The sequence below is a fragment of the Vitis riparia genome, chromosome 18 (genome assembly GCF_004353265.1).
Source record: "Vitis riparia cultivar Riparia Gloire de Montpellier isolate 1030 chromosome 18, EGFV_Vit.rip_1.0, whole genome shotgun sequence".
NCBI classification, from domain to species: domain Eukaryota; kingdom Viridiplantae; phylum Streptophyta; class Magnoliopsida; order Vitales; family Vitaceae; genus Vitis; species Vitis riparia.
The window spans coordinates 11,552,641-11,575,477 of NC_048448.1; the positions used below are offsets into that span (position 1 = coordinate 11,552,641).

The window sequence follows — 22,837 nt, forward strand, 5'->3', positions numbered from 1 at the left end:
TAAAAGGAAGTGTCTGCATCCTTAATTATTCAATAAATTTATTGAAATCAAAAGTATATTTTCTGAAATTTTAGGAGTTTTAACAACTGTTAAGAAAGAGAATGGAGTTGGATTTGATAGAGGGTATTCTTGTTCAAAATAAGGCCTTCTTCTCTGTTTTTTTTTTTTTAAAGTAAATACGCCAAGAAATATCACAGATCATAACCAGCGATTAAAATGTCTTTTAATCGGACGGCTGTGAAGCAAAAAGCAGAGGAAAAGGTGGTGCAGCATAAAAATCAAATTTAAGATCTTTTGGAAATTTAGAATTGGATTGATAAATACTTTTAAAAAACGTTTTTACTGATAGTGTTTTTAGAAATCATTTTTAATATAAAAAAACATTAAAAAATATTTTAATGGGATTTGATCTGGATGATCTCATTTTTCTCCTGTTTTCTTGACCATTTTTTGGGCTTGTTCATCAGCTACCCTATTCATTTTAAAGTTGCATAAAAATTAAAGAAGTCCCAACATGGAATATGTGGCTTGTTGCCCACAAGCCAGAGTCTAAAGATATTTTACCATATATTATACCTTGCTTTTTAATTTTAATTATTCTCAGGTACTAATTAATTAATTATTCAAACCGTAAAAACTTTCATGATAATAAATCTCTTTTATATCTTTCATATAATAATTAAATATAAGATTAATGTAAACTTATGAATAAAATTTTAATTATTTTAATTATAACATCATTAAAGTGATTGATAAATTAATTTAATGACTTAAAGTGATTTAGTTATTTAATATTTTAATTTATATCAATTTTAATTTTTTAAAATATAATTTTAGATTTAAGTAAGGAAAAATTAATATTTGGATTTAATATTTAAAATCATTTTAATTTTAAGATGTAGTTATTTAAAAAATAAATAAATTAAGATGAATATAAATTAATTCATTAATAACTAAGTTGATTCACCAAACACCCCACCCATCGTCTTTTTTGTGTGTGTAGATGTTCGCTTACTGCAAAAATGCTCTCTTGTTTCTGTACAGTCTTCCAACTTGCATTTCGGCACTGATACACTCGTCTCCTGATTTCCGGATACTCTTCTCCCAAAGGGGTCTTCTGCTAATTCTTCTCCCAAATTTTATTTTCAACTTGTTTTTCTTTAATTTTTCTCTTTGTCCAAACAAAACAATCAACAGACCCTAATTTGAAATGACTAGCACTAAAAATAAAAGAAAAGAAAATGAAATTTTGAATTTTGTTTTATGTTGTCTTGGTTTCCCTCACCTCAACTAGGTCAAATAGTTTTACTAGGGTTAGTCGACGGTGTCAGATAATGAAAACTTTACTAGTTAAGTACGCGATGCACTTTCCGTGCGTTTTCTCCGCGACCAAACAGAGCATTTTTTAATGTTCTGTCTTTTCTTTTTCGTGTTTATTTATACTCTTATGTAGTGTTCCCATATCTCTATGTGTAGTAGCTGTGCAAATTATATTAGTGCATTGCACGAGGGTTCTACAAAATGAGGGAAAAGAATAAGAGAGGCTAATTGGCATTTCATCGAACATCTAGAACACATATTTTACACCATACACGCACAATTGTTCATTTATGTCTATGATGTAACTGTAACCACGCATTGCTTGTTATAGAATTCCCTCTTTCTTAGAATTCATGAATACAATATTATGCTTTGATATCACTTGGAAATATTCTGCAGACGCATTTTATACCCTTGGCATGTACTGGAATTTATGCTTTATCTATTTATTGTTTAGAATAATCTGTCACTGAATGACTAGGTGGTTCTAACTTCTAACTTTACCCTTTTTTCTTATTCATTTGATTTCGATGATTATTCTTTTAGCCTTTTGATTTATAGGTTTAATCAACAAAGAAGCAGTTTTAGACATAGTGGGCAGTACACACTTTAAGTGCAGACTTACCAGAGCAAAAGAATCTCCCTCCCCAGGACCTTCTTCATTGATAAGGGAACCTCACAAATACTTCGATCAGGTAATCATTACTGTTTGTTCTGGAGATGGAGGCCATGGTGCAATTCTTAGCATGCTTAACCAGAGAGCTCCTTCAGGGCCACAAGGAAGACTTGATAAGGGTAAAATGAGGAAGAAAAGTTTGCATAAGAGGGATTTTGATGGTTCACTTATCCTTCCTATGGGTGGACATGGGGGGATGTGATAATTTACGCAGATGAGGGCGACGATTCATTACTGGAGTTTCACAAGAAGAGTCGGTACAATGCAAAGCGTGGGGGAAATGTTGATGCCATGGGCGTTTTAACATCCCAGTTGCATGATGGACTTGCTGCACCGACATTGCGTAATCCTGTGCCTGTAGGTTTGTATGTTACCTGCATTGTTGATTTTATTAAGACTTGTGGTAGATTTTCATGCCTTTATGCTTGTAACGGAATGGGAATCATCAGAGATAGGATCCAACAAAGGAAAAGCATATGATATGGTTAATATCTTAAACAAGGTTGTACATTTTCATGTAAGTTCTCTTACTACTTTTGCTCATGCAATAGGCACAGTTGTAAAGCGTAAGCGAGGGAAGCTTCAGGCAGATCTAGCAGAACCAGGCGATGAAATTCTCATGGCAATGGGTAGGCAAGGAGGGTGAGCCATCCGTTTTCTTTTTCCAGCGTCTTGTATCTGTGGTACTCAATATTGAGTTTGATGCAGTTAGCTACACTGATGATCTTTCTTTCTTGATTTTCCATGAAATATCAGTTCTTGTAGTTGATTGAATGGCATTCTGGAAGGTTTTAATTTACTGGATTTTGGAAAATAAGATCTTTAGTTGAGGTGAGAAGATTATTTTGGTTTATTTTTTAGGTTTCTTCTGCACATATACCTCACTGGTATCTATTCATCTGATGTTATTGTTAATGCACTTGAACCTGCATACTCCATCTTGATCTGTAATATGCTTTATTTTTTGTTTGTGGCAGATTAGCTTGGTAGAAATGCCAGAACATAGAAGGAAAAAATTGATGGCTTTAACCATAATTGTAATGAGAGATGACAGCGATAAGGTAAAGAGAAAGATTGCACACTATGTTTTCTTTTTAATGATTAATTCTTATTTCTTCGAAAACATCTCATTTAAGCCACATGCAGCCTCGACTCTGCAAGTGACTCTAATTATATAGCGTATTCTTATGCAACCATATTTGCTTGATTAGCTCCTGTCTTGTGTTGTATTTTTTTTGTAAACTGAATTCCTCATAACCATATCAATGAGACAGGATCTTTCTAATGTTGTTCCAAATTGTGTTAGAGCATTCAATAATCTTGTTTACCCTGAATAGGCATATAATCAAATTATCTATTCATCCTTTTCAACAGACATTTGTAAATGTGTTTATTCCAATTTCAGTGTTGCTCTTGATGTGTTGACATGTGACTAAATTAGAGCTTCCAAACATAGAAGGAATATGCAGTGGTTACAAAGCTATAAATGGTAACCTTGGTATTTTATCAATCAAAATTTGGAGAATAAAAGAAGTTTACTGAAAGTTGGGGCCATAAATTGCATGGAATGAACTAGTTACTGAAAGTAAAAATGGTAGGACAGTAAATTGGTGACCTTGGTAGTTTATCAATCAAAGCTAGGGAAATGAAATAAGTTTACAGAAAGTTAGGCTGTAATTTGCATGCAATGAGCTAGTTATAAAAGCATCACAGTTTGACAATTTAATTAGCAGGTGCTATCCTGCTCAAGCATCAGGTTGATGGAATATTTTTTTGGTCATTTTGGAATCCTAATTGTTCATATGTCTACATTTATATGTTTGGTCTTTTTGTTCAGGACTAACAGCTGCTGGGTTATCACTCTTTAGGGTATTCTATGAATGTGAAGCACAATCACCTCCTTTTTGTTCCCTGGGTTAGCTCGGTTGCCACGCAATGCGCTGAGCAATTAAAAGCGTGGGTAGCCATAAGATCAAAGCAAGAGCGAAAATTGCCACCAGAGATCCAGTCACAATCCATGAGCTCCCAGTGCATGTTAACTTCCCTAACCTAATCTGAACCATATGGATCATTGACAACGTTAGTAAGACACAACCTGCAATAGTACCTACTGCAGCTATTGTCAACATCAAGCGGCTGGTCTTTTGTACAAAATTGGTGTTGTGCTTATTCTTAATGACATAGAAGTGAAGCTTCAGTGTCTTGGCTAGCAGGGTGGACAGAAGGAAGAAACTGAATGATAAAATTTCAAATACCACCAGCCTCTTTGCGATCCCTGCATCTGGCTTACATTCTACTCTGGTCTCGAGAGTTTCAGTTCTGAAGGAAAATGGTAATCCGATGAAGACCGCTGATGTGAAGAGCGCGTTCACATTAATAATGTTGTCTAATACTTTCTTGTAAACGGCTAGCATTTCAGTTCTTGTTGCCCTTGAACGCCACAGAGTTATAGGAAGAAAAGATCAGTGCCTAATAAAACTCTTGACACATGTAAGAAGAAAAAAAAATGAGATGGAAGATAGATATACTTATCCTCCATGACAGATATTATGATGCTTCTTCTTCTTCTTCTTCTTCTTCTATTGGTTGAGCACAATGTGTGTAGCAGCAGGTTTTGGATTATAAAGAGGGTCTAGTCCAATGACCACCACATATACAGTCTTCTGATAGTAGTAAACCAACCTTGTGGATATAGTCGTTTTGGACAGAGATGTTTCTGGTACAACGCGTTCGGTTCGAATTGGTGGTGACACCCGGTGAGTATTTTGTTAAGTGCTTAAGGATCATGTAAAGGCTTGGGAGATAAGGAATGGGTGATGTCATAATGAAGAGAACAATTAGGGAGTGGGCGAAGTTGGTGAAGTGATTAGTTTAGGAGTCATTATTCTAAAAGCGCTTTTAAGATATAATATTTCTGTTCATAGCCCTTTTACAAGAATTAATTAATATTTGAATAGAAATAAAAAAATTATTTATCTCTTTTATATCTTTTATATAATAATTAAATATAAGAGAAATATAAAATTTTAAATATTTTTAAATAAAAAAAATACTTGTACATATGTCATAATTTTTTTTAATGTATCATCATTTTATTATTAAATATATTTTTAAATATTAATATATAAATGTTACAAGTTTTATCATATGGATATATATGTAGGGATGCTCACGTCACATCTGTCCAGTATGGATCCCTTTCCCGTCTTGGTATTAGACAGGGAAATGCTTTATGGTCAGAGAAAAACCGGGTGTATGAGTGACGCACTTGTGGCGTAGGGTGATCTAAAAAATTTATTGATTTATCTATAATTTTTTTTAAAAATAACCGGTAATAAATCGATGATAAAAAGGTGATTTTTTCAAAATAATCGACCATTTTTTTATATTTTTTTAAATATATGTATTTATCTTTTTTATTTTTTAATTATTCATTTTTAATTTATCTTTTATTTTAAATTTATACTATCATTTTATTTTTAGGTACTTTTCATATTTATCTTACCAATCCTATTTTAAAAAATTACCCCCACTTCACTATTAATTTTTTATTTATTTATCTTTTTAATTTTAAATGTTTTTATTTTAAAATATTAAAAATACAATTTTGCTAAAAAATTACTACAATAGATAAAAATTAATAAAGTCATAATATTTTATAAATTAAAATTAATTTGATAAGATAAATTATTAATAATTTTAATTATTTAAATAAACTAATATTAATAAAAAAAATTATCACCATTATAATAAAATTTTAAAAATTAAATCTTAAATAAAATATTTTATATAATTTAATTTAATTTTTTATTTAAAATATAAAAAAAATGTTCTAATCAAACTATTTTTTAATTTTTAAAATAAATAAATACAAATATATTAAGATATTTAAGATAAATAATTACACTTACGCAAAATAACTTTAATATATATATATATATATATATATATATATATATATATATATATATATATATATTATTTCTTTATTGTTTTTAATTTTTTTTTTTAATATAACTCTTGATATTTTTTTTTAATATTTTTAATATTTTCATAAAATCTAAGTACAATATGTTTGTGTTTATTTCAACTAAATATTTTTCAAATATTTGATATTTTTATTTTTGCGGTGTTTCTCTCTTTTATCCTGAAGGAGCTTGGCCGGCAGCCTCTCTCCTGCCTTTGTTTTGACTTTCTCCGAGTATCGAAACGGCGAGTTTTCCAGATTAGATTAACCGTTTTCGCCCTTCCGTCTAGTTTTATCCGTTTGATAAAACGTCATTTTCCCTGGAAATATCTCTTCAGTCCCGTGTAAGCCATCTTCCTGTTCCCTGAGTAGGGTGTACGTTCGCTTGCTTCAGAAATGCTACCACTTGTTTCTCTACAGTCTTCCAACTTGCATTTCGGCACCGATACGCTCATCTCCTTCTTCTTTCCGGATCGTCTTCTCCCAAAAAGGTCTTCTGCTAATTCTTCTCCCAAATTTGATTTTCAACTCGTTTTTCTTCAATTTTTCTCTTTATTTAAACAAAAGAATCGACAAACTCTAATTTGAACTGACCATCGGGACGCCTACCACTGAGAAAAAAAAAATGAAAAAATGAAAATTTTGAATTTTGTTTTATGTTCACTTGGTTTCCCTCACCTCAATTTGGCCGAATGGTTTTACTAGGGTCAGTCTACTGTATCAGATAATGAAAACTTTACTAGGTAAGTATGTGATGCACTTTCCCTGCATTTTCTCTGCGACCAAACAGAATATATTTTATGGTGTTTTTTTTTTCTCCTATTTATTTACTCTCTTTTGTGGTGTTCTCATATCTCTAGACTCTGTGTAGTAGCTGTGCAAGTTTTATCAGTGCATTGAATTATCTTGCACGAAAGCTCTAGCAAAATGAGGGGAAAGAAAAAAGAGTCTAATTGGCATTTCATCGAACATCTAGAACTCATATTTTACACCATATATGCACAATTGTCCATTTATGTCTATGATGCACTGCAACTACGCATTGCTTGTTATAGAATTCCCTCCAATTAGAAATTGCATTTCTTATGAATTCATGAATACAATATTATGTTTTCATATCTCTTGAAAATATTCTACAGACGCATTTTATACTCTTAGCATGTTCTGGAATTTATGTTTTATTTCTTTATTTTTTGGTTAGAATACTCTGTCACAGAATGGCTAGGCGGCTCTAACTTTACCCTTTTTTCCTGCTCGTTTTATTTCAATAATTATTCCTTTAGCCTTTTTCATTTGTAGGTTTAATCAACAAAGATGCAGTTTTAGAAGTAGTGGCCAGTACACACTTAAGTGCAGACTTACCAGGGAAAAAGAATCTCCTTCCCTGAGGACCAAAGAATCTCTCTCCCCGGGTCCTTCTTCATTGATAAGGGAACCTCACAAATACTTCGATCAGGTACTTATTACTGTTCGTTCTGGAGATGGAGGCCATGGTGCAATTCTTAGCATGCCTAACCAGAGAGCTCCTTCAAAGCCACAAGGAAAACATGATAAGGATAAGATGAGGAAGAAAAGTTCGTATAAGAGGGATTTTGATGGTTCACTTATCCTTCCTGTGGGTGGACATGGAGGGGGTGTGATAATTTATGCAGATGAGGGAGAAGATTCATTACTGGAGTTTCACAAGAAGAGCCGGCACAATGCAAAGCGTGGGGGAAATGTTGATGCCATGGGTGTTTTAACATCCCAAGTGCATGATGGACTTGCTGCACCGACACTGCGTATTCCTGTGCCTGTAGGTTTGTATGTTACCTGCATTGTTGATTTTATTAAGACTTGTGGTAGATTTTCATGCCTTTATGCTAGTAATGGAATGGGAATCATCAGAGAGAGGATCTGACAAATGAAAAGCATATGATATGGTTAATATCTTAAACAAGGTTGTACATTTTCATGTAAATTCTTTTATTAATTTTGCTTATGCAACAGGCACAGTTGTAAAGCGTAAGCGAGGGAAGCTTCTGGCAGATCTAGCACAACCAGGCGATGAAATTCTCGTGGCAAGGGGTGGGCAAGGAGGGGTGAGCCATCCCTTTTTTTTTTCCAGCATCTTGTATCTGTGGTACTCAATATTGAGGTTGATGCATTTGGCTACACTGATGATCTCTCTTTCTTGATTTTCCATGAAATATCAGTTCTTGTAATTGATTGAATGGTATTCTTGAAAGTTTTAGTTTACTGGATTTTGAAAAATAAGATTTAGTTGAACTGAGAAGGTTATTTTGGCTTATTTTTTAGGTTTCTTCTGCACATACACCTCACCAGTATCTATTCATCTGATGTTATTGTTAACGCACTTGAACCTGCATACTCCATCTTGATCAGCAATATGCCTTTCTTTTGTTTGTGGCAGATTAGCTTGATAGAAATGCCAGAGCATAAAAGGAAAAAATTGATGGCTTTAACCACAAATGTGATGAGAGATGACAATGATAAGGTAAAGAGGAAGATTGCACATTATGTTTTCTTTTTAATGATTAATTCTTATTTCTTCAAAAACATCTCATTTAGGCTTCATGCAGCCTTGCAAGTGGATCTAATCATATAACGTATTCTCATGCAACCATTTTGGCTTGACTAGCTCCTGTCTTGCGTTCTTTTTTTTTTTTTTTGTAAATGGAATTCCTCATAACCATATAAATCAGACACGGTCTCTCTAATGTTGTTCCAAATTGTGTTAGAGCATGCACTAATCTTGTTTTCTCTGAATGGGTATCTATTAATTTATTTATTCATCCTTTTGGGCAGGCATTTCTAAATTTGTCTATTCTAATTTCAGTATTGTTCTTGATGTGTTAAAATGCAACTAAATTAGAGCTTCCAAACATAGCAGGAATATGGAGTGGATACAAAGCTATAAATGGTAACCTTGATATTTTAACAATCAAAGCTCAGAGGGTAAAATAAGTTTATTGAAAGTTGGGTCCGTGAATTACATGCAATGAGCTAGTTACTGAAGTAAAAGTGGTAGGCCTGTGAAATGGTAACCTTTGTAGTTTATCAACCAAAGCTAGGGAAATGAAAGAAGTTTACTGAAAGTTAGCGCTGTAATTTGCATGCAGTGAGCTAGTTATAAAAGCATCATAGTTTGACAAATTTAATATGCCTATACTATTTTGCGCAAGCATCAGGTTGATGGAATATTTTTTAGTCATTTTGGAAACCTAATTATCATATGTTTGCATTTATATGTTTGATCTTTTTTTGTTTTAATTTTTTTATAGGCAACATCAAGATTTATATATTTGATCATGAAGGCATTTCCATGATCCAATATATTCCAAATATCAGCCATCTTGACTTGACATTTATATAGTTTATCATGAATGCATGTCATGGTCCAGTAGATTCCAAATATTTCTCTAATAGATCATCAAACCTTAACCATCCTGATTGTAAGGATGGTAAAGCCTTGCCCTTGTGTTTCTGGATAATAATCAAATTCCAAATAAAATAAAATCTGTACCATGTCAGTGGGGCCCCCTCCCTTGTGTTCAACAGGAATGCACACATGAACTAGGTTAAACACTTCACTAGGCAACTTTTAAGCATGCATGCTATGTTTTCACTTGATCAAGAAGAAATCTTATACATTGATATGTTTTGAAATGAGGTAATGCATGTCAATAATACTACTATTTATGGCTAGCTAATGTTCGTAGGTGATTTGCCTTCCTATCTTACAGATGTATTTGTTGGTTTCAATTAATTGCAGGTTTTAATCCTTGGTCAGCCTGGGGAGGAGGTTAGTTTGGAGTTGATACTACGAGTAGTGGCTGATGTTGGTCTTGTTGTAAGTATTGCTTTTGGTTCCCCTTTTGCTTTTATCACTCTTGGACATTCACACATCTGCGGTTTCTTGAGTAACTGGGTTCTCATGGTGTCATAGCTGATAAAGCCCTTTCTGTAGTAAAACATCCATGACTCAACGATGACTACATATAAAAAACGAGTGGCTTATAGAAATTCCTAACCTTGGGTACTTCACTTATCTAGCACTGATAAATCAAACTTGATTTAGTGGACTTTCTTCATCCAATCATTTTTTGGTTAGCTTCCACACTGAATTAACCAGGAGCCATCTATATTGTTATTTCTCTAAAAGAAAAATATTTTGAAGTGTTATCCATATTATGTCGTTTTAAGACTATTTTTTGATACAAACAAGTTGACTTATTTCGAAGTTTGGTCTGTCTGAATTAACCTAACTTGAACCTGTAATTGGTCATAATCCATAAACATGTGAATAACCTGTCTTTAAATTTAGGGAAAAGAATATGCACCACATTCATTGTATCTTACCTACTTAACTATAGGACTATTTGAATGGTTAGGATCCTTTCTAAATGAAGAATCTGATTTGGATGACAATGATAATATAGGTGGTGTGAAAATTTTCTTATTGTGAATGAATCAAATGGGTTCTTAATTTTTCAGTGTTTTGGACTTCGGTTGTTGCAAAAGAATTTATTTTGGGAAGTTGGAATAATCACCATTGCAGCAGGGGATTATGGGAACCATTTTGAGGATTTTGCATTTTGGAGTTTAAATAATAATAATAATAATAATTGTTAGCTTAAATTGAATAGCAAGAGTTTTACTGGAGAGAATAACAATGGAGAATGAAAATGAAATGAAAAATATCAGCAAAGTCGTTCATTATTTTCATGGTCTAAATTTCTAATAAGCTTTATTCTCAACCTGGGTATTGGTCCATTTTGATTAAATTGGCTCATTTTTCTAAGCATGTGATAAGAGTACTAGATTATAGGTTAATATTACATATAGCAAGTAGAGTAGTTTTCAAATTGCTAGAAATTTACTTGCTCTTGTTCTAGGGACTTCCAAATGCTGGAAAATCTACCCTATTGGCTGCTATTACACTTGCAAAACCTGATATTGCTGATTATCCTTTCACCACATTAATGCCAAACCTTGGACGCCTTGATGGTGACCCCAGCTTAGGGGCAGGGAAGTATTCATCAGAAGCAACATTAGCAGATCTACCTGGTCTTATTGAAGGTGCTCATCTAGGGAAGGTATTTCACTTGTTGCGCCTTGTTCAACAGCTTATTCTAAAGGTCAAAGTTGCTTAACTTGAAGCCTTGTCATCTTGTAGGGTTTAGGTCGCAATTTCTTGAGACACTTGAGGAGGACACGGCTTTTGGTTCATGTTGTTGATGCTGCCGCTGAGGACCCTGTGAAGGACTACAGAACTGTCAAAGAAGTATATCTTGAATCTCATATTTTGTCTTGCTTCATCATTTCTTCTCTAGAGTTCCTTGTTCACTTGACTTTCATGTTTAGATTTTGGGCCTGATTAATATTATTGCCACTAACGAATCAATCTGAAATATTTATGAGTGAGGTGGACCCTGGCTGGATATAAGTTAGAGAATTCAGGTCTATATTGTTGGGTTCCCTTGTAATTGGATATGAAGACCCTATTTGAGTAATAATTGTTACAAAGACCTATTTACATTATATACGTCGCATAAGATGTTATTTTCTTCCCCTAATAAAATAGTTATCTTAGATTTTGCATGTATCAAATATATAGAGCCAAAGGTTTCTATTCATTCCATTATTCAGCTATTCAAAGCATTTAGCACCATCTTATACTCAAAACCTGAAAATTTCAGGTGCTCTCTCTTTGATCCTAATCATTTGAATTGAAATGAAAATCATGTGCAAAGCTTTATCTTCTGTGCCGACTATAAGAGCTAACTCAGCAAGTTTGAACTTGTCATTAAGAGATTAGATGAGCACCCAGATACTACTTTGGGCTACAAGGCCTATGGCTGTCTCAAAAAATTTGACCACTCGCACATTGACCCTATTTCATGTTTAGAGCAATAGTGGCAAATAAATTGTGTGTGTGTGTGTGTGTTTTTTTTTTCATTATGTATCTATTTCATCATTGAGGAGCGGTATGGTTGAGTGGAAGATTTTGCCAAGACAAGAGGATGGAAAAAAGGATCTGAGTTGGGTTGTAAAGAAGGGTTTTCTAGTGATGTATTAGTTAATAATATGGTTCCTGAGAGAGTATAGTGGTGAAAAAGGACTTATGATACTAACCCCAAATTGGAGGGACAAAGCTGAGTTGAGTATGCAAGTTTTGGTGGTGGTCAGATTGCAGGGCTAGAGATTGCTCCTTCATAAAGGGAGCCTGTAAGGAAAGTATTTTGAAGATAATGATGATTAGTTCTTTTCTCTGTGATTAGCTTTTCTTATTTTAATTTTTTATTTCTGGCTCTGGACTATTTTGAACTATGAGATATTTCAAGTATGATTGGCATGGTTAATCTGAGCTACAAACTCCAGTACTTATAATGAATCACATGCTGAATCTTTTATTTTTTATTCTCCCCGCTTCTATTTATTAAAACAACAGGTTTTCTGATTTTGCAGGAACTGCGGATGTACAATCCTAATTACCTTGAACGGCCATATGTTGTGGTGTTAAATAAAATCGACATTCCTAAGGCATGGAGCTGAAATTTTTTTAATTTTGGTGGAATCTTGTTAATAAATTGGTTTTATTTTTCTGCCAGTGAATCATGTTTTGTGGTATTACCGTCCTGATTGAGATATATATATATTGCTTGCTGTTCCAGGCAATGGATAGACTTCCATCTTTGACTCAAGAAATAATGAAAATTGGAAGTGAGCAGATACCTTCCTCGTCTCAAAACAGCACTGAAGATGCAATGCAGTCATTGCCTTCTGACAGTGAAGGTGCAAATGTTCTTTCTTTGGATTTTCCTGATAAAGATAGGAAGGATAAAGAAATTGAGGACTACCCACGGCCCCTTGCTGTTGTTGGTGTCAGTGTTTTGTAAGTTCATCAGTTACTAAACATTGTCTTATATGCTTATCTGATTGTTTCTATCTGACCTTTTGATCATTTGTAGCTAACAAGGCCAAAAATGGAGATTGCTCAAAAGTATCATTAAAAATGAATTAGCAAAAGGATATTCTTGAAAGAACTGACTGGTTTTCTTGGATTCCTATGGGGGCACTTAAATGGTCATTATTTAGCTAGAGTGGGGTGCCTTGGTGTTAAAAAACTTTTTTGGCATTGTGCTTCCTGTGTGTATTCTACAGCGGTTTGGTAGGAAGTCTTTGTTCATTGAGGAAAATATCTTCTCCTTGCTTGATATGCCTTCCTCTCTCTCTTTCTCTCTCCCAATCAAATTTCATTCCCACTATGAGCAGCAGAAACATTGGAGCGTGTCTTTAAATTTTGAAGGCTAAACTCCATTAGCCTCTCCGGCATTCTTTTATAATAACAAAAAACCTCTCCCAAGGCTTCTGGCCCTATCTCTGACCTCGCTTTTGATAAATAAGATTTGTTTTCAAATTTCAATTCATTTCCAAGAATAGTAAGATTTGGCTTCAACAAGTTTTTTGATATCATTGTGATTGTTTCACCATTCTAAGTGTTTCTGTTGTATTGCTTTTTTTTCTTTCTTTCAGGAAAGGCATAAGGATAAATGAGATGTTGAAGCAGATAAGGGCAGCTTTAAGGAAGTGCCAAGATGCCAATGGATAATTGAAACCAAGCATGAGAGCATGATGGTCTGGAAGCTGTGAATTATCTTGACACTGAACTGACCTGATCAAGTCACCAGCTTTTGAATGTGGTGCTAACAAAAATTTGGGCTCAAATGCATAAACCCCTGAAACTTTGTCCACGCCTTGCCATTTAAAGCTACAGTATGCATCCGAAGTGCAACATCTTGGGCACGATTTTAATCCTATGCTGAAAATTGTATACAATACTCAGTTGCTTAACCTGTCCTCCCCATGGCTCCCCACATTTTTAATGTTTCTCACACCTTGTAATCCTCAGTAAAGGATCCTTAGGCTTCTCACATGGTCTTGCATCTTACACTTTCTTAGTTTTGTTCCAATTATATTTCTTATGTAAAATGGCTATGCAAGCAATTTGTGTTTAATAAGTAGCATGTATAACTGCGACTGCATACGGGCATTTATAGGTGGTTGTGAGTGAATTACTGGAGGCCAAAATAATAGAGATTCTTGATAAGCATTTTACTTTGGGGTGGTAAAGTTTGATATGATTCATTAATATGATTCTAATCTTACGTCATTTTTGTGAGTTTGACTTTAGGTCAAATGAATCGTGAACATGTCGTATTGAAAGGTTAATTATATGGATTCGAATAAGAGCAATCTTGACTTGATTATTATGTGATTATTGAATGGCTATAAGTTGCGTTGTCTGTTTAATGATTAGGTCATGTTTGGATTTTATCTTTATCTTAATTATTATTCTCAGTTGTATTTGGATTAACCAATGTAGTCAAGTATCCAAGTTTTAGCACGAAGTCTGTCGCTTGCCCTGTGCCTCTCCGGCTCTCCCCACCTACCTCCGCTGGCTCAAGGCTCCAGCCACACAAGTTTACCCTGAACCCTTGATTGGGCCTATAATTTTCAGGGCCGAGTCTGGGCGGGCCCATTTACACCCTCGCGGCGTAGAAATAGAGGGTTGGCCTGGGCTTAACATAGTTTGGAAGCCTCGATGAATTGTACCCCAAATTGTCCTGTCTTACCTGTAAAGCTGGGCCTGGGCCCAGCCTTGGGTTGGAAATGCAAGCCTGCGGTGAAGACGCTAGGCGTGAGGCTGCGAGGCTGAACCGTGAAGATTCAGTATGAGAGTGTGAAGTAAATAGCGGAGAAAAAAGGAAAACTGGGAAAAGTGGGGCCCAAGGGGTTTGCATGAAATCCCAAGTGGCTGCCGAGCGTGCAGCTGAATGGCATGCAGGCCTCACCACCGCATGGGAGCAGTCACACGTATCAAGCAGCCATGCCAATTAGTCATGTGCTATATTTGGGATTCCCAACATGGGCTTATCCACAACCGATTGCCCCCAGCCCAAAAATAAATGCTAAATTGCTATTTAAACAAAACCCTTCAAAACCTCTTTCTTCTAGTCAGCCACCAGAGCTTTTGTACAAGAAACAAAAACAAAAAAAACGCCTAAGCCAAGTGTTGTCCAAGAGAGAAGCCCAGTGTGGTTTAGCAATGACACGATCAGACACGTTCATCATGCCAAGTATCAGTCCGAGCCTACCAGTTCAGACACGTTTCAGTACAGCTCTCTTTCTCTCAAGCTCATGCAATATAAATACTAGAGACCTTGAGGGGGGGCTGTGCCCATCACTAAAATCAATCAGCTCCCCCCCTCCCCTCCCTCTCCACAATGTTGAAATCACCAAGCATGGGCGTCGGAGAGAGAAAACAAGCGAAGAAAACCGCACAAGCCAGTTCCAGAAAAGGGTGCATGAGAGGCAAAGGTGGTCCAGAGAATGCTATGTGCACTTACAAAGGAGTTCGCCAGAGAACATGGGGCAAATGGGTGGCCGAAATTCGCGAACCCAATCGCGGTGCTCGTCTCTGGTTAGGGACCTTCGACACCTCCTATGAAGCTGCCATCGCTTATGATGCTGCCGCCCGTAAACTCTACGGCCCCGAGGCAAAGCTCAATTTGCCTGAACTATGCGCTCAGCCTCCTGCCAACACTCAATTCACCCATAACCAAATCCCTCCCAATCCAAATATCACATCTCCATCTGTTACCGCTCTACCCCGGCCTAACATCCAAACACCTCCATATCACAAGAAGTACTCAGTGGTCCCCCCTCCTGCTACCCAAGAGGTTCCGCCCCATGCCAAACCAACCGCTATCAACGAGAAAAACGGGGAAAATGATGATGGAATGGAGGGTGTTTGGGCAAACATGAACGTGACCTTGCCTAAGGTTGACGACTCTTTATGGACCGAGACTCTGATGTCAATGGATTTCCCTGCCTTCGATGATACTGAAATTTTCGGGAGCAACCTCGTCGATGGAAACAGCTGGGAAATGTTGCAGTCTCCCTGGCGCACGTGATTTAATCTTCCTGGAATAATATACATAAAAACTCCCGGCTATGCCTCTATGCTATATGTGTTTGTGTGTATGTCTATGTCATGATGTCTATGTGTAAGGTATGAATATGGATGGATGGAACTATACATATGCTCTCTGTAGACTGTATGTACACTAACAACCATGACATCGCTTGGGTTTTTTTGACCTCGTTTGTCATGGCTATTGCATGCATAAAACATGTGGGGTGTCTATATGTATGTATGAATAAATGGATGTGTATAAACTGTGTGCTCCTTTTCACATGTCCCTTTTTTTTTTTTTTTTTTTTTCTGAAATAAATTTCATATTCAACGTATATATATATGTCACATACATGGTACGTTCAACAAAATCCCATTTCTGTGGTTATGTCCTGTCTGTGGCAGCTGTGGATGCTGACGAAGATGACGTTGGCCTTTGGTTGAAGGTCTTTGGACCCATCCACTTTACCCTTATTCATCGTTTTCTCCCTCATGTACATATGCCACTTCTCAATTAACATGAACCACCAAGCTTCCGTTCAGATTTTTGAAGCTATCCGAAGCTCCATCAAACATGACTTAATTAAATTAAACTGTCCCCGATTATCATGATCATGACGTTGCCTGTTTGATATTCACATATATACATATATTCATGTGTCATATTAGCTAGCATCTCAATTCATATCCATGAAATCATGCCAGTAGGAACCACAAATTTTTACAAGGGGTGGAAGAGAAGATAGATAATATGTGCTGATTAGATTGCTATATCAATCTTAAAATACATAAAGGAGATAGTGAGAGACAAAGAGAAGACAGTGGCATGTGCTGAAGCTCCTCTCTTAGGGTGTATAAGATAAAGGAGATACGCTATCTGATAAGACTTCGTGCGTATAGTTTCGGTTGACGACGTTGTCTCCAACGAACAACGTCTTCAATTTTTGGGTTTTCGACGAAGAGTTATGGGCATGGATCCGAGTCTTGCGGAGATCGTGTCGTACGCTCCGCATCGAAGCCGACACCGCAGGTGGAACCCACACGCGATACTTTATTTATTTATAACCTGGGAACTTTGTACTAATCCATGGAATAAACGTATCGCCTGATCACCAAGTGTAGAGGCGCTGGGAGGATGCCTGATGCAACCGTAAACCGTAAACCGTTAACCATAAACCATATTTGATAGGAAAGACGGAACTATGTACATCAAAGAAATGGCCGTGTCATCATGATGCAGCTATGGAGGAGTGCTCTTGTGTAGAGGTCCAGTATCTGTTGTGAAGCCATACAGAATCAGCTTCTACAGCATACGCGTCTTGATTACGATTCCAACCGAAATAAGCGTGAGTCCGGTTCCTAATATCCAGAATGCCATGACCAAAACTGGCTTCACGATAGGCTGAGTAACTTGGCTGTGGCTCTGTCATGCTGCAAATTATTAGAGAGAATCAGTTAAAGAGTTGAAAATTTTTGCTGGGTTTCAACTTAATTAATGGAGCAGGTAAAAGCATATATCAACGAACAATATTCAGAATACCCGGTTGCCAATCCTTTTTGATTTCCTCCATCTCCAATGGTTATGTAAACAGGGGCAGATTCATCATGTATGGGAGTGCACTTCCCATTTACAATGTTGTAGGCAATGTTTGATACTTGTTCCTGAGATGCATGGAAATATTGGACTTTAAAGTAACGGAATAATGTATTTGATCGCATTTTAATTTTCTTAAACAAGTGGGATCGCTTGTGTTTCAACACAAGCCATTTTCTCACAAAAGTTGTATTTTAACTTGATGGTCTCGTTAATGACCCTACTCTATGTTCATGCATCTAGAATATGTTGGGTTCTAAATTTTTCTTAGAACCAAAGATGTTCAAAAATCTGGAGAAATTGTTCTTCCCATTGTGTGAAGCAATGTAAGGAGGGCAGTGAATCACAGGAGTAGTAAGTTTGGACCACTATTTTTCCCAGGGAATTGATTACACCACTGTAATGAAACAGTGCCTCGAGAGACAGGATAGAACCGCTAAGGCAGTGTTAAGGAGAAGCTTCAAAGGAAAGTGACTCATGAGTTTAAAGGTTACTTTGGTGGTCATGGACCCATACTCCTTGGAACAATGAGTTTAAGCTTATGAGACTATCTTGCTTAATTGTTAGGAGAATTCTAGCTTGTATCCGGTCACACTCTGACTTTAGCTTTGGGGTTGTGTAAGCTAAGTACAGGAAAAAGTGACTTAGGTACTTCAAATGTCTTAGATTATTTAAGTGTGTGATACATCCGCCAAGGAAACAAAGAGAACCTAGAATCCCAAACTCAATTAGTAACAACTAAATAGAGTTACAAGTCTAATTCATATTCCAAAACCTGAGATTCAGTACAGAATTTTGATTAGGAAGCCTAAGTGATTTTCAACTACTAACATATTTGTGTACCATGTTTTTTGGCAAGTCTAGAAATAGAGTATAACCATTCCTCCTAAACCACCGGCTTGACCACTAGATGATAATGGTAAACCAGGGGACACAAAAGAAGACCAAGTAAAGAACTTGGATCATTGAAGAAAAGTGTATATGGACTTAAAAGAGAAACCAATAAGATTTAAAAAGTACAGAATTCTACATAAACTAAAGAACTCTTGCTTCAAACTCAACGATGTAATTTAGAGGAGAATTGCATACTTACAGATCGTTCATAGGCATGAACGTGACCAGCAAAAACAACATCAACTTTGTACTCCACAAACCATGGCTCATATATAACCCTCATGCTTTCTCCTTCCATATAATGATGTGTGTAGCTATTATACATGGGACAATGCATAAGAACAATCAGCCATGGCGTTTCAGTCCTGTTCACTTTGGGTAGCTCATATGAAAGCCATTTGTATTGAGGAGTGGATTTACCTACAAATAAAAGATTTAAGTAGAATTTTAGCCTATTTAGAAGAGAGCAGTATTTACTGCGACTTCCCACATGTGCTTTTGACTTACGAGCTATGATGCCTCTATAGAGCAAATATGGATCATGACCACAGGTGACATTGGTTTTTAGAGAGACATTTTAACCAAAGCTAATATGCTTAAGATGGTTCCTGAAACGTTCAAGTTACTAAAGCATTTAATGTGCTAGAGCTAGGGAACCTTTCCAATAAAAAAAAAAAGTCACTAAGCACCATTCGGAAATGCTTCTAGTTAGTGTAGCAAACATGACCATAAATTAACATCTCAATCATCTTGATATATTGTCTTGCTGGTTTACATTTAGAACAAATAAACCACTTCAAAATTCTCCCTCATTTTCATATACATTCTGATGCATGTAAGTACATGCATTGGCATGTGATTTATACTAGTGAAAGTGAATGATTGAAAACTGCGGACCCTTACCAAATGCAGAGTAAGATGACATGACAATGATATATGCTGAAGCTCTCTTGACTGAGTACCATAATGGGGATGTACTTTTTGATGCTTCAAACGGCACCTGGTATCGATATTCATAAGGCTTAAAGGGTTTGGTTTCACCCTGCAAAAAATCACCAATATATGGTAAATTCAAAAGGTATAGTCATCAATGTGGAGTCTTCCAAGCATACATGTTATAACTGATGCAGAGAGTACAAATCAGAACCATAAACAAAAGAACAAGTAGATTGAAGACAATCAACAAGCACCAAGCTCACAATTAGCAAAGCTTTCAAGCCAAAAGCACAGAAATTGAATTCAATTGTGTTTATACGCTATCAGGTATAGATGAAAACTTGATTCAAGTTTCAAATGAAAATTAATTTCTCAATGCTGGGTCATGAAAACAGTATCATTCCATATTTAAAGCACCTTTCAACACTAGATCTTCAAGGAGGAAATTATCAATTGGATGCAAAATAGATTAACCCAACAAGAGATATTCATAGGGCAGGATACATGAATATTGCCTTACAATGGAGAATAGAAGACATAATCCTTACAATATCAGGAGCAAAATCAATTTCGTGATTTCCTACAGTCCAAATCCAAGGTTGATAAGCACAACTCCTCTCTATAAATCTTCCCCATGTATCCCATCTGATATTGTCATGGAACGGATAGTCATCAGCATAAGAGAGGTCCCCAACATACAATAGCGCCTGTCCTTTAATTGTGCTTAACTCATAGTGAGTAAGTGTTCTATTTGAATCATAGGTTTGTCCAAGATCCCCTGCTCACAAAACCATATAGAGTGAGATCATGATAAAACCAACAAAAGGAAAATACAAATATAGTCCACATGTGTTCAGCCAAAGAGTGAAATTATAAAACTTTCTTAGAAACCTGTCCTTTCCTGGTTAAATTATTTTTTTTTAGGAACCGAAATTTAACTCTAGACTACAATGATCAAATATACAGGCAGAACAAATTGATATAAAAGAAAAGTACCTATGAGACCAAAAGTATAAGGAACATCAGGGCCAGCTCTGGGAGGAGTTACAAACCAGAACTGTCGTGTAGTATTCCCAATCCCAACCTCATAGTAATATTTTGTATCGAACTGCATTGATAGTAATTCAGTTGTTAAGTTCGATACGGTTAAATTTTAAGTGAGAGCCGGCAAACCATGAAAATTTATTAAAGGCTGTGAGATAAAAAGATGCACGTACTGCCAAATTCCTGATGGTACAGTGATGTATATATCCAGAAGTGTACTTGAAATACTTGTAGGTAAGAACAATGCCATTGGCATGACTCTTGTGTTTGCCATTTTCAGCCCAGTAAAGAACAGTATTTGAACCCGGTTCATCTGGAGTGATCCAAGATATGATCACGGCATTCCCCTCATAATCTCCTTGTGTTATGTGAACCTTCAAAAGGCAACATTCAGGACTCAGAGGACAACATAGATCTACCAAATGTGAGAGGAAAATAAGAAAAATTACAGACCATGGCATCAAGTACTATTATGAAAATGACAAATGCAGCACAACATTAGTAACTAAATGGGACAAAATAAAATAAAAATCCCTGAAGGCCTTTTGGTTAGTGATAGTATGTAAAGAAAAAACATATTGAAACTTAGAATCTCAAATTTTTCTCTGACCTCTACCCAACTCCAAGTTGGCTATTTGGCTTACAACTAAGTTTATCTTCATCTGGTACGTCTTATCATATATGGAATTATGGTAAGCTTGGGTCCCAATGAAGATGCTTCAATTACATTGAAAAACAGAAAGAAAAAGAAAATCCCCCCCTTTTTTTTTTCTCTCTGATAGTGAAAAGAAAACCAATTTTTTTGGCTTAAGATGGGTTGCCTTTTTGAAAATCAGAAAAAGTCATCTTTTTTGAGTTGTATCAATCAAAGGGGTCTACCTAAGGTTTTTTTTTTGGCAGTTCGTGAACTTGAACATACTCAAAATCAAAACGATAAGGAAAAGATCATTTTTGCAACAAATTCATGGCACTGAAACCAACCTGTTGTGGGGCATTATAACCAGGAGGCACTCGGAACACATCACTGTCTAATGGCATATCAGCAGATATGTTATTGGTTCTAGCAAAACTACTTGTTACCCCACCATCACAAAAGTATCCCGCATCCAAGGCGACGACCACAAGAAGAAAAAAACCAGCACAATACCATCTTATTCCCATCTCTATCTGTAAATCCAATGTTCAATTCAGCCTCCAAACACCAATCATCCAAGACAACATAAAGAATCCCAGCTCCGAAAACTTTATATACCAAAGGCAAGATGAGTATTCATCTTTGATATCAATAAATCCACCGACTTGTCCTTCAACCTCCACCCTGCTCCAAGAAATGGAAGAAATATCATTAGTTGGTCTCAAGGTAAAAGATGACTGTATAAAGCATCATCAAAACATCACATCTATAGAATATACATGTCAGACTGGTTAACTATTTATGAGGACAGAAGGGAACAATAGTAGACAGATAAGAATTCAGAAACTATATCTTTTCAGTATTTATAACGAAGATCCAACAACTAGTCAAAATGTCAGCTGCTTGATACCATGCCCTTGTGTTAATGCAGACTCACAGAATATTCTCATTTTCTAGTCCGGATCCGTACCCGGTTTATCTTGTTCCAATCATTGAAGGGCATGAGCAACAGTATCACATCATATATGTTACCAGGACTGACAGTTAGAACCGTACAAGTATAAAAGTTGGGAGCCAAACTTCCGGTGCTTTCTCTGGTGGGTGTTGTGTCAACTACCCCCCAATCATCAATTACGCTTTCCACTTTGGAGTATTGTTCTGCAATAAAACGTGGGCATCATCATTTACTCCACTCCAGCACAACGTGGGATCGCTACCTCCAAGTATGTCGGATCGTTTACTTAATTCCTTCTTGCTTCATATTCCTCTCTCTCTCTCTCTCTCTCTCTCTCCCTTGTGATTGAATTCGGCTGCAGCCATAAATTTTTGAAGGGTAAACCTAATAACCCTCTCCAGGGTTTTTTTATAATAATAAAAAAACTCTCGAGGGACAGCTACAGTAAAGCTTTGTTTCGAGATACTGCCTAAAGCCCCCCAAATGGCCACGTAGTGATCAATGAGGTGGGTGTGAACGGGGAGAGAAGGGATATCATAACTGAGGTTTTGGATATATAACATTGTCTTTTCTTTTCGTTTTTCATGTCTAAAAAATAGTAAGGAGAGGTCCTAAGATGATTTAAAAAAAGATGGGGAAAGATGGAAGCTGTTCTAAAAAATGGGTGGCTGATTTGTTTAAGGAATTCTTAAAGGGAAGTAGTTCTGATAATTCAATTATATCATTACTTCAACTCAAAGTTTGTAGCTCCTTCGATTAGCAGGGGAATAATTAAACAATAATTTATTGGTTGTTTGTAGATTTGTTTATTTTGGTGCAAAGAACTTATCATGAA

General features: G+C 36.0%; 4 protein-coding genes and 1 long non-coding RNA gene across 14 annotated transcripts; 3 read left to right on the forward strand and 2 right to left on the reverse strand.

Annotated features, from left to right (window-relative positions):
• Nucleotides 1-967: 967 nt before the first annotated feature.
• On the forward strand, nt 968-4,648 carry LOC117905320. Of its 4 annotated transcripts, none has more exons than XR_004649710.1 (6): nt 968-1,112; nt 1,882-2,357; nt 2,548-2,638; nt 2,753-2,827; nt 2,974-3,057; nt 3,834-4,648. It is a non-coding gene; the product is annotated as an uncharacterized LOC117905320 (long non-coding RNA). The 4 variants fall into 4 exon arrangements; XR_004649709.1 differs by having other exon boundaries at nt 970-2,015; nt 2,092-2,357; XR_004649708.1 differs by having other exon boundaries at nt 970-2,357.
• LOC117905319 lies at nt 3,513-4,632 on the reverse strand. Its single transcript, XM_034818230.1, has 2 exons — nt 4,525-4,632; nt 3,513-4,426 (listed from the first exon to the last, which is right to left on the reverse strand). The coding sequence occupies exons 1-2, from the start codon at nt 4,533-4,535 to the stop codon at nt 3,913-3,915; spliced, it is 525 nt and encodes a 174-aa protein (XP_034674121.1). The 5' UTR covers nt 4,536-4,632; the 3' UTR covers nt 3,513-3,912.
• Nucleotides 4,649-6,175: 1,527 nt separating the features above from the next.
• LOC117907669 (probable GTP-binding protein OBGC2) lies at nt 6,176-14,139 on the forward strand. Its single transcript, XM_034821290.1, has 10 exons — nt 6,176-6,454; nt 7,263-7,762; nt 7,953-8,044; nt 8,377-8,460; nt 9,739-9,816; nt 10,862-11,062; nt 11,143-11,250; nt 12,435-12,509; nt 12,641-12,861; nt 13,503-14,139. Exons 1-10 carry the CDS (start codon nt 6,360-6,362, stop codon nt 13,576-13,578), a joined length of 1,530 nt encoding a protein of 509 aa, XP_034677181.1. The 5' UTR covers nt 6,176-6,359; the 3' UTR covers nt 13,579-14,139.
• Nucleotides 14,140-15,189: 1,050 nt separating this feature from the next.
• Nucleotides 15,190-16,227, forward strand: LOC117907778 (dehydration-responsive element-binding protein 2D-like). The gene has a single exon (XM_034821427.1). It carries the CDS (start codon nt 15,254-15,256, stop codon nt 15,941-15,943), a length of 690 nt encoding a protein of 229 aa, XP_034677318.1. The 5' UTR covers nt 15,190-15,253; the 3' UTR covers nt 15,944-16,227.
• A 345-nt stretch (nt 16,228-16,572) lies between these two features.
• LOC117906741 (purple acid phosphatase 2-like) lies at nt 16,573-22,827 on the reverse strand. 7 transcript variants are annotated; one of them, XM_034819912.1, is made up of 10 exons: nt 22,104-22,827; nt 21,666-21,731; nt 21,395-21,580; nt 20,587-20,787; nt 20,366-20,477; nt 19,918-20,147; nt 19,337-19,475; nt 18,633-18,853; nt 17,486-17,607; nt 16,573-17,376 (listed from the first exon to the last, which is right to left on the reverse strand). In XM_034819912.1, exons 3-10 carry the CDS (start codon nt 21,572-21,574, stop codon nt 17,175-17,177), a joined length of 1,407 nt encoding a protein of 468 aa, XP_034675803.1. In that variant the 5' UTR covers nt 21,575-21,580; nt 21,666-21,731; nt 22,104-22,827; the 3' UTR covers nt 16,573-17,174. The 7 variants fall into 7 exon arrangements, with proteins under 7 accessions (XP_034675803.1, XP_034675802.1, XP_034675804.1 ...); XM_034819911.1 differs by having other exon boundaries at nt 22,018-22,827; XM_034819913.1 differs by lacking the exon at nt 22,104-22,827 and adding an exon at nt 21,827-21,919.
• Between the last annotated feature and the right edge of the window lie 10 nt (nt 22,828-22,837).

Coding starts and splice junctions, on each gene's coding strand:
- LOC117907669 (XM_034821290.1), top strand. CDS start 6,360: ATGCTACCACTTGTTTCTCTACAGTCTTCCAACTTGCATTTCGGCACC. Junction 9,817..10,861: donor TGGCTGATGTTGGTCTTGTT/GTAAGTATTGCT, acceptor CTCTTGTTCTAG/GGACTTCCAAATGCTGGAAA. Junction 12,862..13,502: donor GTTGTTGGTGTCAGTGTTTT/GTAAGTTCATCA, acceptor TCTTTCTTTCAG/GAAAGGCATAAGGATAAATG.
- LOC117907778 (XM_034821427.1), top strand. CDS start 15,254: ATGTTGAAATCACCAAGCATGGGCGTCGGAGAGAGAAAACAAGCGAAG.
- LOC117906741 (XM_034819912.1), bottom strand. CDS start 21,574: ATGGGAATAAGATGGTATTGTGCTGGTTTTTTTCTTCTTGTGGTCGTC. Junction 20,478..20,586: donor GTACCATCAGGAATTTGGCA/GTACGTGCATCT, acceptor CTATCAATGCAG/TTCGATACAAAATATTACTA. Junction 17,608..18,632: donor TTCATGCCTATGAACGATCT/GTAAGTATGCAA, acceptor CATGCATCTCAG/GAACAAGTATCAAACATTGC.